Source organism: Dendropsophus ebraccatus, chromosome 2, assembly GCF_027789765.1.
Source record: "Dendropsophus ebraccatus isolate aDenEbr1 chromosome 2, aDenEbr1.pat, whole genome shotgun sequence".
Lineage (NCBI taxonomy): Eukaryota > Metazoa > Chordata > Amphibia > Anura > Hylidae > Dendropsophus > Dendropsophus ebraccatus.
In genome coordinates this window covers 135,578,711-135,595,663 of record NC_091455.1, presented here as the reverse complement: position 1 = coordinate 135,595,663, position 16,953 = coordinate 135,578,711, and the positions used below count along the sequence as shown (strand labels likewise).

Below are 16,953 nucleotides of genomic sequence, written 5' to 3'. Positions count from 1 at the left end.
AATAGGTTGGAGACCAATTTTATTTATTTTGTTTTGAATAGTTCAACATAATGTTCTATTTAATATCAGACACATTATTACTTTAGGCCTGCCCAATATGTAGCTCGCAATGCAGAAATTGCACTGTGTGTCTGGAGGCCCACATGAGTCCTGCTATCATTGCCACAGTGAAGCATTGTAGTTGCTTGAAAACAAGGATGGGTCACTCAGTACTTGTCCGTTGTTGATGCCATTTAGTTAAAGTGACACTGACACCCCCTTTGTGCATTCTGACATCTCTACACAGGTGTAAAGGGTAAATTTAGCGGTTTTCATACCTTATTTTATATCATACATCATGGTGCTTGTTCAAGTAAAAAGTCATCTTTTATCAACTGCAGATTGTGTTAAGTGGGCGGGGCCTCACAACATTAGCGCCACTTAGCCCCGCCAACAACACCACAGTTGGCCACGTCCCCTCTCCGGCCATTGGAACAGGCTGGCCGAAAGGTCTAGACCCCACCCCCTTTACGTCGGCCAACCAATGGGTGTCAAGGGGGCGGGACCAACGGTGCCATTGTGGGCGGGACTAAGTGGCGCTAATGCCATGAGGCCACGCCCACTTAATACAATCTGCAGTTGATAAAAGGACACTTTTTACTTGAACAAGCACCATGACATATGATATGAAATAAGGTATGAAAAAAGCTAAATTTACCCTTTACACCTGTGTAGAGATGTCAGAATGCACAAAGGGGGTGACAGTGTCACTTTAAGTGGATACGCAGTTGGCTTAGTTTATTTGCAAGCAGCAAAGATCCGGAGCTCCTCCATGGTTATACAGTTTTCACTGGGAGATATTGTTATGCACTTATATTTACAGTATATGTATTTTTATTTATTAGCACAGAGTCCAAGTTGTATGTTTGGCCCAGCGACTGTGTAAATAACACTGCACGGGGTTGCCCACAGTGGATGGTGTTATTATAGCATTGGTTGATGTGCTGTTCTAACATATATATCATTTCTTTGTATGTTTGACAAAGCCCACATATAGGCTGCATGTCTGATAATGTATTACTGCAGTTTTGGGGATGCTCAAAGAAGCAAGCATTTTTTTCGAAATACTTATGCTACCACCTTTTTGTATTTTCTAAGGTAATATGGGAGCCATGGCCACCATCAGAGAAACAGATCACTGATCTCAGGGAGACCAGCTAAACGATAACACTGCCGGCTGCTAGTAAAAGCGCTCAATGCAGTGAAATCCTAGGTGCATTGCCCCCTGGGAAACATGAATATGCAAAAGAAGAGCCCGTGGAGCCTCATTGAATAGTCTCAAAACCAAGGACTAGCCAGATATCCCTCTGGGAAGGACCCAGCCAAGGGTATATGTGTTGTGTGTGTTTATAATGTTTGCAGAATCCAGTGGCATACATAAAGTGGCAGCTTTACCATTTTAACCACCCCCATGAGCCTCTGTGAACTGTATGGGCATCCTCAGTATAACGTGGTGGACGAGAGGTGCTTTTCAATTGTAAGAGCATCCTAGCCAAACCTTTATAATATGTTACACATATTATAATGTACAAACCATTTATTTTTAATACAACAATATTTTGTCTCAATTTATGCAGCTACTTATTATGATGAAATGCAGCTACTTACAGGAAGGACCAGTTATCACCCCATGAGCCCTACACATAACTACAGGTATTAGAGATCATTTGTCCAGCTGTTTGCTTCTCATAAGAAATATGTAAAGAAAATGCAAGCAGAATAAATAAGTCCTTGTATCTTCAATTGAAATCTACAATGGTGAAAATTGGAAATATTTCCCATTTTTTAGCAGCTAAACCACATCACAGAGAATCCTTCTATATAAAATAGACACTTATCAGCTGGATCAGTGGAATCCAAGTATGAAGCTGGATCAGTGCAAATGCCATTCCCACAGTGTGTACTGCTGTGCTGGAGTGATTAGGCTCAAGGTCCTCTGTTAGGAATCTTTATTCTTGTACAAGGAAGTTAACAAGAGCTGTTCGTGGAGAGAGTATCACCCTTTTGATAGTCCGCCCCTGAAGATAGTTTGCGCCAAGATCACTCTGTATAACAAGGTCTTGAACCTTTTCAGCATCTCTGGATAGTGTGAATGGTACACTGATGGAGCCACAGTTTTTGTTATTAATCTGCAAAACAGATGACAGAATATAGTATGTAAGAAAGTGTAACAAATACACAGAGATGTCTGTCATGTGAGAGCTGCATTATGTCTATGTTATGCTGAATGACTTCTCTTTACCAGTACTGAAACTTCTACTGTGTCAGGTGGACTAAAGTATTCCGGGTCAAGTGCGGGCCAAGTCTGGAAAAGGACATCTTTGCTCCATTCATATTGTGTGCACAGTTTATGAGTCACATGTCCCATACCTGTAAAACATAAAGACTGATTATATTTTGGACCAGATTTGCTGGGGGGTCATTGCTGGGGGGCAACTCTTAGAGGCATTCAATGTCCGTGTTTGAATGCAACCACAGACTTCACAGCTGGTAACAAGAAGGTTATGGGATCAGATTGATTCACAAATGCATTAACACATACTCAATCTATAGCAGATTTCACAATGTGGGCTTGATGCTACATTGTGCAAAATCTGCAACATCAAATCGGGAGTGGAATAAGTATAGATAAATACACCTTAATAATGGGCCAATACTTGTGGGCCAATGCTGTGTGCTTGCTTCTCATACATACATTTGCCAGCCAGCCCCTGTAGTTATCAGTCTTTGGTTGCTTCCACATCATGCTGCCCTTATTACTGCAGCTGCCATTGGGCTCTGGTGTTAGTTCCACCTTCATGGTCTCTCTAAGGGCCCTATTCCACTGGACGATTATCGTTCAGATTATCGTTAAATCGTTCGAATCTAAACGATAATCGTTCGGTTGAAATGCAGTTAACGATTAACGACCGAACGAGAAATCGTTGATCGCTTTATAAGACCTGGACCTATTTTTATCGTTGCTCGTTCGCAAATCGTTCGCGTTGAATAAGACATCGTTCGGTCGTTCGCAATAGATACGAATGCAATAGCGAATAAATAGCGAAGAAAAAACGATCGCAATTACGATCATAAGTAACGATTATCGTTCAATGGAAATGAGTGAACGTTTTCAGGTCTTTCGCAATAGTGGTCGTTTGCGATCGTTAATCGTTAATGATATGCAAACGATAATCGTCCAGTGGAATAGGGCCCTAACACTGATGTGGGATTTCAACCAGTTCATGGGAGGAATGCATAAACAGAAAAAGTCTTTAGTCAGCTCACCCACTCAGCCTTGCTTCACCATTTACATGGACCTCTGTGACTCCAAAGCTCGTGGAATAAATATTGCGGGCCGCAACCCGATCCATCCTCTGAAAGAAGATTGTGTATCCACGGCTTCATAAAATCCAATAGCTTTTATTTAAACGTCACAAAATAAAATAACAAAACTGATTAAAAAACATGAATTTTTTTAAATCAGTTTTGTTATTTTATTTTTGACGTTTAAATAAAAGCTATGGATTTTATGAAGCCGTGGATACACGATCTTCTTTCAGTTCATGGGAGGAATGCCTGCCCCCACCCACCCACCTGATTTGAATGTTGAAAGTTACTTTTTAAAAGGAACCTGTCACCACGGAAATGCTACCTAAGCTATCAGCGTCAGGTTACAGAGCAGAAGGTGATGAACAGATTGATATACAGTGGTGCCTTGGATTATGAGCATAATTCGTTCTGGTACCGTGCTTGTAATCCAAATCCACTCTTAAACCAAAGCAGATTTTCCCATAAGAAATCATTAAAATGCAGACAATTGGTTCCACACCCCAAAAATAATGATTTTTTTTTATTCTGAATAACATGTAAAACAACTGAAAAGAATATTGGAGAAACAGCTGAATATGTGATATTTTAAGTTACTGTACAGTAATGGAGAGGATGGGAAACACAAGGGCTGACAGAGACTGCAGGGAGGAATGAGAAGGGCAGATGTGGGCACATAAATGCAGCACTCTCTGTCTGGGGAGAGAGGGGTTACAGCTATGAAGAGATTACCTCCACAGTCCTGTCCCCTGATGTAAGCCCCAGCCTGAAGTGGATCTGCTGTGATTTAAGGTGAGGGAGACTTCCTGGGTCAGAGTACAGGGCTGTAGACCACGCTATGCAGACCATGCCCTCCCCCACTCCCCCTCCCATCCAGTACAGGGAGCTCTTAAACCAAAGCAATGCTCTTAAACCAAGTTACAATTTTTAAAAACTGTGAGCTCTTCTTGCAAAACACTCTTAAACCAAGTTACTCTTAAACCAAGGTACCACTGTATATCCTTACAGGAGAAGATGCCGTATAACTTGTCATTTATTGATTGGGAATCTCTCATCTTTCTATGCTAAGGAGTCCAGTGAATGATCCTATAATTGTGTGAGAGTGTTCACTAAACTTCTTAGTATGGAAAGATGAGAGATTTTAATCCATAAATTACAAGTTATACAGAATCTTTTCTTGCTCTATTATCAGAACATTATTTCGATAGCTTAGGTAGAATTTAGAGATGAGCGAACCTGGAGCATGCTCGAGTCCATCCGAACCCGAACTTTCGGCATTTGATTAACGGTGGCTGCTGAAGTTGGATAAAGCCCTAAGGCTATGTGGAAATCATGGATATAGTCATTGGCTGTATCCTTGTTTTCCAGACAACCGTAGAGCTTTATCCAAGTTCAGCAGCCCCCGCTAATCAAATACCGAACGTTCGGGTTCGGATCGACTCGACCACGAACCCGATTCTCTCATCTCTAGTAGAATTGTATTGGTGACAGGTCTCCTTTAAAAAAAATAAAATAAAAAAAAGAGAGAAAAAGCAGAAAGTAGGGGGTGTGGAAACATAAACATAGTACACCTACCTATCCTCCTGCCCTTTAGCGACGCTCCTGGGTCCAGCTGACAGACGGCAGCCTCCAGCTGCAATATCACTTACCTGGCTGATCGATTTCCCGCTCAGCGAATTAGTGACTGGGGCACCCCAGTCATTGCCTGAACAATCAGCTAGCCCGGCTGTGATATTGCAGTTGGAAGAGCTGGGTACATGACCTAGCCAAATTTTAACTAAAAACGACAAACGGAAGCCATCACCGGGACTTGGGAGCAGCGCTGTGGAGGCACAAGGACTGGTAAGTATTTTTTGTTTCTTAAGTTGTTGCACCCCCCTGCCTCTTTTTAATTTCATGGGACTTCTTTTTTAGGTGACAGTAACACAAACTGAAAGTGCACCCAGTGCTTTCTCATAACTATATTGAATTAAACAGTGTCTATTCCCTTTTATGTAACGGTGGACCTAAGAATGTTTCTAATACAAGATTACAATGACCTTATCATACTATAATCTAAAAGACACTACAATCATAAATGGTTTAAAAGATTATGCTCCTAAATACTTTATAGGAGTTCCAGGATTTACCTTTCCATAACTCTGATGCCAAATGTGGGGCCATTGGTGAAATCATAATGATGAGGCTTGCTAGTGCATCTTCAAACTCTCTGCTGTGCTGAATAACTCGTAAAGATGATTGCTGATAAAAAGGATAGAGAGGGGTATTACTAGTTACACACTTCAAAGACTACTCTGTCTCCATACCTTTCTACTTATTTACTTCAAAATCATAAGGTGACAAGTATAAGACAAATAAGTACATTTTCAGATTCTCCATGGCAAGTTATTGCTGGATAGATTGAAGTGTAGACCATGGCACAATATCCCCTTGGCCTGTTGACATATTTAGAATATAAAGAGAATCCTTACATAATTCTGTTCTGCTGTTCTTCTGATATGCAGGAAAGTTTTTTGCTGCACCATGCCCTCTTCCCTCGGCTGCTGATTGACAGCTGCTTGCCTATACACAGTAGCTGATGGGCAGACTGAGCTGCTGCTCATGAATATAAAGGATTGCTGAGCAAATGCATATAATGATGAGGACTAGGAAAGTCCTCAAGGAGAGTATCTCCTAAGCAGTTGCATAAAAGGAGGTCAGTGATGCATCACTCTGTTCAGCTTTGTCATTAGCTTTTGCTACCCTTAGATTGGTCAGCATAAACCTAATAATAGTCTCTCTTTAAAGTGTAAGTGTAAAGTTTGCAATTTACATTCATTATTATTATTTTTTTTTTTGTTATCATGAAAGAGTCAGGAAACAGGAAGTCCAATGTTTTCCATGCCATCTGAGCTCTCATAGAAGGCAGTCATGTGACTGATGGACACATTGAGCCGTGACTCTCTGTACAGGTTGGAATTCCTGTGTTTAGTCTGTTTTTTTTCTTTCAACTAGCAAAAGTCAGAAAATCTGCCTTCAGGAGACTGGACCTGGTAAGTTCAGCTTTGTATTACAGCATGATAACAACAACAAAAAAAATAACGAATGTATATTGCAAACTTTATATGACATCAACTGTTGATTAAGATTTTCAAAAGTTATAAGAACAGAGACACTTTAAAGATTCTATGCTAATGCAGCCACACTTTAGGGCTCAATACCTGCATCCTTCATAGTTCTATGGATCCAAACTTGGGTCACCTATTGAGACCCTCAGAGACCATTGGAACGGGCTGTTCTGGCGAAAATATAGATCATATTATGGACATAAGAAACTAGCCCTAGACAAGACATCTTGGAAAGTAAGGTGTCCAACATGTTAAAATATGCTTGACTATGATTCGTCCACACTGATCATGGTAGCAAATTTAGGTACTGTATATTGTTAATTCCACATCCACAATTACACCAATATCAAACTGACTGCTCCAGGTGTTTTAAAATCCCTTTTTGTAGCTTCATCAGCACCAAAACCGATTCCAAATGGTTACTTCCTCAAAAATATAAAGCTTTGATATTGATTTTATCCATCCTATGCACTTGTATTGTGATACTCTTTATTTAACACTATTCCTTTCGACCCTTCTGAAAAGTAATTATAGTTGTCTGGAAATAAGAGTGGCCTGACGTCTGACATTGGGCAGGAAATTATTTCCTTAACGGTGAGAACACAGAGGTCCGTGAAAAGATCGAATAAGTAATGTGTGATATGGACCTGCCGAAATGAGATAAATGCCACCTTATCATCAGCTTCATGTACAATATGTGCCAGGAACCCAAGTGTCAAACTGAATCCATGGTTTCTAATAAAGAGACTTCATCACTAACATTGTGTTCCTATTCCACACTGATGCAGAAGAAATCAGAGGCTGCATACAAATTAGGCAACCCAGAGTCAATGTTTCCACTATAATATGCATGTATTACTCTGGTTGCCCATCTTTAAACCATCTCCAGCTCCAGTATAGCTTTTTTTTTTTTTACACTGGTTCCCAAAACTGTCCACGATTAGAGATGAGCGAACCTCGAGCATGCTCGAGTCCATCCGAACCCGATCGTTCGGCATTTGATTAGTGGTGGCTGCTGAAGTTGGATAAAGCTCTAAGCTTGTCTGGAAAACATGTATACAGCCAATGACTATATCCATGTTTTCCACATAGCCTTAGGGCTTTATCCAACTTCAGCAGCCACCGCTAATCAAATGCCGAACGATCGGGTTCTGATGGACTCGAGCATGCTCAAGGTTTGCTCATCTCTATATTCACGATCTTAGGTGTGGATTGACTAGCGATTTGTACAATGGTAAAACTATTTGATCAGTGGGGTCCAGATACTAGGAAAGGTGCCAGTGATCTATAAATTCATAGAAATTCCCATAAAATTTCTATAAATCAGGGACAGCAGAGCTTTATTTAGCCCATTTGTTTCAGTAAATGGTGGTTTCTGGTTGGTCACTATTACATCTTCAAAAGTTTATTTTTTTAAAAGGGATTCTTAACCTTGTAATCGTTGAAAACATGAAAAAACTATATAAATCTGGTATCACTGTAGTTATTCCTACTCACAGAAAAAGGCACCATGTTAATAATATCATGTAGAGAATGTACAAAAAACAAAACCAGAATAGCTCTATTTTTTGTTCTTCTCTCCCCCTTGAAAAATACATAAACATTTTCTATATATTATTTGTACCCCTAGGAAGAAACACAAGAAGAAGCACAAAAATGAGGCCATGTGAACGCATTGGGCACTACATGGCTAAACTGGGGAAATTTTCTGTCTTTCCTTGGCATCAAATGATTATTGGTAGGGTCAAAATGCTTAATGTACTCCTTAATAAATGCATTGAGTGGTTAAGTTTTCAAAATGGAGTCACTTTTTGGAAGTTTATTTTATTATTTCATGTCAATTTAATTTGCCATTGTGGATCAATAATGAGTAAATCAGCACATTCATCCTAAAAGGAAAACTAACAGCAAGTCTTTTACATGCTGTTTCCATAGTGAACAGGGCACTAAGGATGAAGGCAATTTTCCTACCTTGATCCTCAGTGAAGTTTAGTGAATCTTGAGTTTACTCCTCCATATGCAAATTAGGCAGTTTGGTGCAGTGGAGGGAGGGACTACTGCCCTTAGTACCCTGATTTGTCGCCCCCCCCCTTCTAGAGAATATTGACGCGTTGCTCTGCCATGATGTCACTGTAGCGCTCATTGATGCAGAGCGCTGGATAAATACAGTATTCATCAAGGAGAGGTGGCCAGTTCACTAGACCACCTCATTTAAACACTGAATTTCTTGAGAACTTACTGAGGGTAAAGATAAGCAAATTATATTCATCCTCGGCATCCCCTGCCCTATGGGAACATAACAGCAGGTTAGAGACCTCTAACCTGTTTTAGTTTCCTTAAAAAAAAAACAGATGCTCTTTTACTTTTGAGCCCTGATGCATATCCAGGCAAAAGCTTCGGACCACATGGTGTATCTAAAGCCAGGGCACACAGTAGAATAATAAGAAAATGTCTTTTCAGTGTAGCACAAGTAAAGCCCTGAAATGGCAAACTGTTGTTCTGTGGAAAAATTGCAATTTTACTTGTGCAACATTCACTATGTAATTGCTGAAAAACACCTGTGGTGATAAACTGCTTACTACGTTTGTACTGTACATGTATACCCTGCAGAGTATAAAACTGGGTCATTTCTAGGGGTTTTTCCACTGTTATAGCAGCCCAAGGGCTCAGCAAATGCAACATGACATCTAAAAATCATTCCAGCTACCTATGTGCTAAAAAAGCAGAATGGCATTTACCCCTCGTCAGGTCCCTGGCATGTGTCCAAAAAGTGTATGACCGTGTGCGGAATATTGCCTCACAAGGGGGAAATTCATTTTTTTAAAATTGCGATGCTGATTCTTCTGCATACCTTTTAAACATGAGAAGTTCTGAGATAAAACTACATTTTATTTGAAACATTTTTATTTCATGGCCTGATGCTAATAAATACCACAAAACATCTGTGAGGTCAAAATGATTTTTAAACATCTTGAAGACAAAAAGGCCCCAAAATTCACTAGGTTCTTCTTCAAGTATAAGTAAAGCAGAACTCCAGGGCCACAGTTGAAAAAAACTTCAAATTAGGGGAAAATTGAAATTTAAATAAATGACTAAACTAGCAAATTTGTAGGATTCCCTCATTACAATATGCATATATTTAATACTTCACCCCATGGAAGAGGTAGAATTAAAAAAAAATAAATCATAGCAATTATATATATGCACACAAGAGGGTGCTATCATCAAAGTAGAAATATAAAGGACCTTTCACACCCACAACAAACACATTTTTAAATGCAAAAAGAGTTTTAATTAAAAATAATTAGCAATGCCAAAGGAAATAATGATAAATGACATTAAACCAGCGCTGTCTGCTGCAGTGAGGTATTAGACTTTAGCTCAGGAAATTAGTAGCAAAAAGTGTCAAATGTGAAAATAAAGCATCTGCATTACATCATATTTCTGCCACACTGACTTGTTAATGTATTCTAACATTGGCACATTACCTGTGCTAGACAAGGCACAACACGCCTACCAAACTGACGATCAATACAGGGTTTTTTTAAATACATATTTTAGATAAGGAAAGATAGAAAAATAGATGACTATTTTAACCCCTTAGCGACCCATGACGTATCTAATACGTCATGGCGCCGCGGGGGGTGTTCAGAGCGGGGTCCCGCCGGGACCCCGCTCTGAACGGCGCTGATCCCGGCTGACACGTGCAGCCGGGCAGTGCCTCTGTTAGCCGGCGCGGGTCCCGTTGCCGCGCCGGCTAATTAAGCACTTCAATGCAGCTGTCAAACCTGACAGCTGCATTGAAGTGCTTTATGCACACTATCCCTGGTGTCTAGTGGGTCGGATCTCCCCCTCGCGATGCGATCACGGGGGGGAGATCCGTTCTTCTGCCCGTGCCGGGCCTCAGCGTCGGAATGACGCTGATCCCGGCTCGGCAGTAGATTGCTATGGCCTGCAGCAGGCCATAGCAATCTATGACCGATCTCATGGATCTTTGCTGTGTATATACACAGCAATGATCTCTATGAGAGATCATTGCTGTGTATATACAAGCCCCCCAGGGGGGCTTCTAGTGTATGTAAAAAAAAAAGTAAAAAAGTGTTTTTATTAATAAAAAATCCCCTCCACTAATAAAAGTCCAAATCACCCCGCTTTTCCAATTTTATAAATATAAATTAATAAATAAATAAACATATTTAGTATCGCCGCGCGCGTAATCGCCCGAACTATTAATTAATCACATTCCTGATCTCGCACAGTAAACGGTGTCAGCGCAAAAAAATCCCAAAGTGCAAAATTGCGCATTTTTGGTCGCATCAAATCCAGAAAAAATGTAATAAAAAGCGATCAAAAAGTCGTATATGCGCAATCAAGGTACCGGTAGAAAGATCGCATCATGGCGCAAAAACTGACACCGCACACAGCCCCATAGACCAAAGGATAAAAGTGCTATAAGCCTGGGAATGGAGCGATTTTAAGTGACATATATTTGTTAACAATGGTTTGAATTTTTTACAGGCCATCAGATACAATATAAGTTATACATGTTATATATCATAGTAATCGTAACGACTTGAGGAACATGCATAACAAGTCAGTTTTACCATAGGGCGAACGGCGTAAATGCAAAACTCCCCGAAATCAAAACAAATTCGTTTTTTTTTCAATTTGACAGCGCAAATGATTTTTTTCCGGTTTCACAACATATTTTATGGAAAAATTATGCCTGTAATTGCAAAGTACAATTGGTTTAGCAAAAAATAAGCGCTCATATACGTCTCTAGGTGAAAAAATGCAAGCGCTATGGACTTTTAAACATAAAATGGAAAAAGCAAAAGCGCAAAAACGAAAATTGGCTTAGACCTTAAGGGGTTAAAGGGGCTGTCTCATATTTACTTCTGTCTGTTTACCCTATACAGGTATACACAAGGCTTTACAGAGCTGACCAGTGTTGTAGGGGAAATGAATGGTAAATAAAGCCTTCTTTCGGAACTGACAGGTGGTCACAGAGGATAAGAAACATTAACAGGCTGAGGTCAACTGGTTCTAAGGCTTTTTTTCCTCTCCAAATAATAAAGATGTTTCTGAAGGCCTGACTAGGTCTCTTCAGTGCTCTGCTATGAGTGTACTGAAGTAAGCAAGATTCTGTTTAAGGCCATGTTCACATATCGGGGATGTCTGACATGTTCACCCTGGTAATACTGCAGTATCGGCTGGATGAACATCGCTTTATTTTAATTGGCATTTGGGCACATTCGGGTGTGCCTGCACTCCAATTTGCCATAGACCACAGTGTAAAGTACTGCCAAGAACCGTACAGGCTATCACATACAGCTGCTGTTTACTGAATAGCAGTCTCACAAAATAGACCAGTCAGTTATTTTGTGCGGCTGCAGAGAGCCATGGGCATAGTGTATACAGTGTGTATACACTACGCCCGTGGTTCCATACACTTCTATGTAACTAAGCAGTGCTGTTAAACAACGTCCGTTGTTGCAACCTGCAACAATGGCAGTTGTTTAACTATGAAATACAGTGTGTGAACATGGCCTAAGGATGCACTCACATGTAAAGACTTTGCAATGGATTCCACGTTTTGCAGCAAATCCACTGTGATGCTATGTCACATTATATTCTATTTAATAAGCTGCTGGTCAAAATAATAAACAGTAAATGCTTACCTGCTCGTGCTCCCTGTTCATGCTCTTGATTGAGTCTCCGTATCCATGTTTACTAACGGCTTGCTCAGCCAATCAGTGCGCTGTCCATAATGGGCCTCTCTGCCTGTCAATCATCCCAAAACTGCGTGCCAACAGAGAGCAGTGACTAGTCACAAGCAACTCCCTGCCCATTTGGCACCCCTCTCCTTGCCTCGAGCGGCAGATTAAAGGTACCTTTTCTCCTTACTAAAGCCACTGGTACATGCCACTAGCTGCACAGTAGCTCTATACTATGATTCTGGGAACCATATCAGCACAATCCGATACGGTTGCCTTTAAGATCTGTCCCCATTTACAGCAAAATAGTTTAAGGTGTTGTAAAGCAACAATGATATATATATATATATATATATATATTACATTTGACGTGTCTTTCTACCATATCAAAAGTTTTTTGTGATGACAGTGCCTCTTTAATGGTTGTGTAATCACCGATCTATATGAATTCCAAGATGACATGACAGACATAACAATGAAAGCTGCAGCTACATTCTGCAATTTATTAGAGGTCTGTTCTTTCATGGTTCATCACCTACCTCCCTCATTGTAATAATTATGGAATGCAGACAAAATCTTTATCTACATGTATTAAAAAAAACAACTCTAGAAGCTGTCAAGGGTGCACAATAGGAGCAAAAACCTTCTTATAATTTGCTATTATCTGCTTTCAACTTTTCAACAAGAGCTTCTAAATTAAGCCAACAATATAACCGAGCACTGAGAATAACCATTTTTGTTAGCTGAAATCTTAATCAAAGCATTCACACTATAAGATATAGCATCAGAATGGTGATTTCCCCTCTGCTTCAATGTGGCCAAAGAAATCATAAAACATAAATCCTTAAATGACACTAATAAGTGACTATTCAGGTGTCAGAATCAGGAATCAAAATAGGCTGACCTAACTGGCCTAAATTCTCATTACAACTAGAGACGCTCGGCATTTGAATCCTGGTGGGTGAAGAAGATGGATGCAGCCCTAGAGCTGCCTGGAAAACGTGCATACAGCCTATATTTTCCAGGCAGCCCAAGAGCTGCATTCATCTTCTCCAGCCACTAGAAATCAATGTTGTTCTTTTAGTGTTTCATGGTATGGCACTTACTGTGGTTTCAATCATTTTTCATTACAATGATTTGTCGTAAAATGGACACTGTACAAAACAGATCAGGTCAGACTGTCTTAAAAATGGCATATAGCACTGGACAGTTGGAAGGGCATACCACAGATTGGGTTTTAGTTACTAGTGGGGTACCACAGGGGTCAGTGTTGGGTCCACTTCTTTTTAATATTTTTATTAATGATCTTGTTGAGGGGCTACAGAGTAGAATCTCCATTTTTGCAGATGATACTAAACTGGGTAAAGTAATGAGTACAGAGGAGGATGATATTATCCTCCTCTGTACTGATTACTTTACCCAGAGGGATTTGGAGAAGCTAGAGGCTTGGGCAGTGAAATGGCAAATGAAGTTTAATGTGGATAAATGTAAGGTTATGCACTTGGGCCGTAGAAATAGTAAGTACAGTTATGTGCTAAATAATAAAACACTGGGTAAAACTACTTCCGAAAAGGACCTGGGGGTATTGGTGGACAGTAAACTCAACTTTAGTGATCAGTGCCAGGCAGCAGCTGCCAAGGCTAATAAAATAATGGGATGCATCAAAAGAGGTATAGATGCTAAAGATGAGAACATAGTTTTGCCTCTTTATAAATCACTAGTCAGACCACACATGGAATACTGTGTACAGTTTTGGGCACCGTTATATAAGAAGGACACAGCTGAACTGGAGCGGGTGCAGACGAGGGCAACAAAGGTCATTAAGGGAATGGGTGGGTTACAGTACCAGGACAGGTTATAAAGCTTAGGGTTATTTACGCTGGAAAAAAGACGTCTTAGAGGCGATCTGATCACAATGTACAAATATATGAATGGACAGTACAGAGATCTTTGTAGTGATCTTTTTACTCCTAGTACTGTAACCATGACAAGGGGGCATCCTCTACGTCTAGAGGAAAGAAGATTTCATCATCAGCATCGACGCGGGTTCTTTACTGTACGAGCGGTAAGACTGTGGAACTCTCTGCCACATGATGTTGTCATGGCCGATTCATTAAATAAGTTCAAGGGAGGCCTGGATGCAGGGGCGTAGCTAATGTCTCCTGGGCCCTGGTGCGAGAGGCCAACTTGGGCCCCCCCCCCTCCTTTCACGACCAAGTGATGCTATTGTTGTGTGTGTATATATATATATATATATATACACACACAGTGGTGCCTTGGATTATGAGCATAATTCGTTCCAGGACCGTGCTTGTAATCCAAATCCACTCTTAAACCAAAGCAAATTTTCCTATAAGAAATCATGTAAATGCAGACAATTGGTTCCGCACCCCAAATATATTTATTATTCTGTACTGTACAGTAATGGAGAGGATGGGAAACACAAGGGCTGACAGAGACTGCAGGGAGCATGAAGGAATGAGCAGTACAGATGTGGGCACATACATGCAGCACTCTCTGTCCGGGGAGAGAGGGGGTTACAGCTATGGAGAGATTACCCCCCCACACAGTCCTGTCCCCTGATGTAAGCCCCAGCCTGAAGGGGATCTGCTATGATTTGGAAGGTGTTTAGAGTACAGTGCTGTAGACCCCGCTATGCAGGCCATGCCCCTTCTCCACTCGCGCTCCCACCCGATACAGGAAGTTCTTAAACCAAAGCAATGTTCTTAAACCAAGTCACAATTTTGAAAAACTGTGAGCTCTTAAACCAAAACGCTCTTAAACGAAGTTACTCTTAAACCAAGGTACCACTGTATGTATATATATATATATATATATACACACACACACACACACCAAGACAGATATTACCTATTACCGCCATACTGTTACCGACCAAATCCTGTATACTGAGACCAATATTACCAGTAATACCAGTATATAGGAAGGAAACATTACCGCCACACCACAACCACTACCATCACCACCATATTGTTACTGACCAAATCCAGTATACTAAATCACCTCATCCAGTCATATAGAGGTGGCCCCAGCTCTACACAGGCTCTATACACCATATACATTACAGTGCAGATATATCAGGTGACTCACAGGGGATGTCTTCTCTGATCGGAGTTCTTTCCTTTTCATCATCTTCTCCATCCGTCCTGGGCCGTTATGAGAACTTCTCCGAGCCACGAATCCACAGAATCTGCCAGACAGACATATTAGGCTCCACACTCTGACACCATCTCCATCTCTCTACACACTACACATCTGTACTATCCCCTTTACACCCTCATTTAGTGGGTAGCCCTGACTCTATGTGACCTCCTAATAATATATGCCCCCCTCTGTGTATTCCCTCTCCCCCTATGTTGCCCCCCTCCCTTATAGATGGCCCCCTCTACCCCCTCCCTTATAGATGGCCCCCTCTACCCCCTCCCTTATAGATGGCCCCCTCTACCCCCTCCCTTATAGATGGCCCCCTCTCTCCTCACCCTCCCTTATGGATGGTCCCCTCTCCCCCCACCCTCCCTTATAGATGGCCCCCTCTCCCCCCACCCTCCCTTATAGATGGTCCCCTTCCCCCCCCCCTCCCTTATAGATGGTCCCCTTCCCCCCCCCCCCCTCCCTTATAGATGGTCCCCTTCCCCCCCCTCCCTTATAGATGGTCCCCTCCCCCCCCCCCTCCCTTATAGATGGTCCCCTTCCCCCCCCCTCCCTTATAGATGGTCCCCTTCCCCCCCTCCCTTATAGATGGTCCCCTTTCCCCCCCTTTATAGATGGTCCCCTTCCTCCCTCCCTTATAGATGGTCCCCTTCCCCCCCCCACCCTCATAGATGCCCCCCTCTTTCCCCCCACCCTCATAGATGGCCCCTCTTTCCCCCCACCCTCATAGATGGCCCCTCTTTCCCCCCACCCTCATAGATGGCCCCTCTTTCCCCCCACCCTCATAGATGCCCCCCCTTTCCCCCCACCCTCATAGATGGCCCCTCTTTCCCCCCACCCTCATAGATGGCCCCTCTTCCCCCCCACCCTCATAGATGGCCCCTCCTTCCCCCCACCCTCATAGATGGCCCCCTCCTTCCCCCCACCCTCATAGATGGCCCCCTCCTTCCCCCCACCCTCATAGATGGCCCCCCTCTTTCCCCCCACCCTCATAAATGGCCCCCTCTTCCCCCCACCCTCATAGATGCCCCCCTCCTTCTCCCCCACCCTCATAGATGCCCCCCTCCTTCCCCCCCACCCTCATAGATGGCCCCCTCTTTCCCCCCACCCTCATAGATGGCCCCCTCTTTCCCCCCACCCTCATAGATGGCCCCTCCTTCCCCCCCTCCCTCATAGATGGTCCCCCCCCCCCCCCCTCCCTTATAGATGGTCCCCTTCCCCCCCCCCTCCCTTATAGATGGTCCCCTTCCCCCCCTCCCTTATAGATGGTCCCCTTTCCCCCCCTTTATAGATGGTCCCCTTCCTCCCTCCCTTATAGATGGTCCCCTTCCCCCCCCCCCCCTCATAGATGCCCCCCTCTTTCCCCCCACCCTCATAGATGGCCCCTCTTTCCCCCCACCCTCATAGATGGCCCCTCTTTCCCCCCACCCTCATAGATGGCCCCTCTTTCCCCCCACCCTCATAGATGGCCCCTCTTTCCCCCCACCCTCATAGATGCCCCCCCTTTCCCCCCACCCTCATAGATGGCCCCTCTTTCCCCCCACCCTCATAGATGGCCCCTCTTCCCCCCCACCCTCATAGATGGCCCCTCCTTCCCCCCACCCTCATAG

The 16,953-nt window shown here is 42.6% G+C and overlaps 1 protein-coding gene across 1 annotated transcript in view; it reads right to left on the bottom strand.

Annotated features, from left to right (window-relative positions):
* Nucleotides 1-1,307: 1,307 nt before the first annotated feature.
* Nucleotides 1,308-16,953, bottom strand: part of LARS2 (leucyl-tRNA synthetase 2, mitochondrial) — a 196,504-nt gene continuing 180,858 nt past the window's right edge. The window contains exons 19-21 of the mRNA XM_069960317.1: nucleotides 5,478-5,589; nucleotides 2,282-2,409; nucleotides 1,308-2,168 (exon numbers count right to left, since the gene is read on the bottom strand). Coding sequence (XP_069816418.1) covers nucleotides 1,989-2,168; nucleotides 2,282-2,409; nucleotides 5,478-5,589 — 420 coding nt within the window. The 3' untranslated portion in view covers nucleotides 1,308-1,988. The remainder of the gene's footprint in view (nucleotides 2,169-2,281; nucleotides 2,410-5,477; nucleotides 5,590-16,953) is intronic.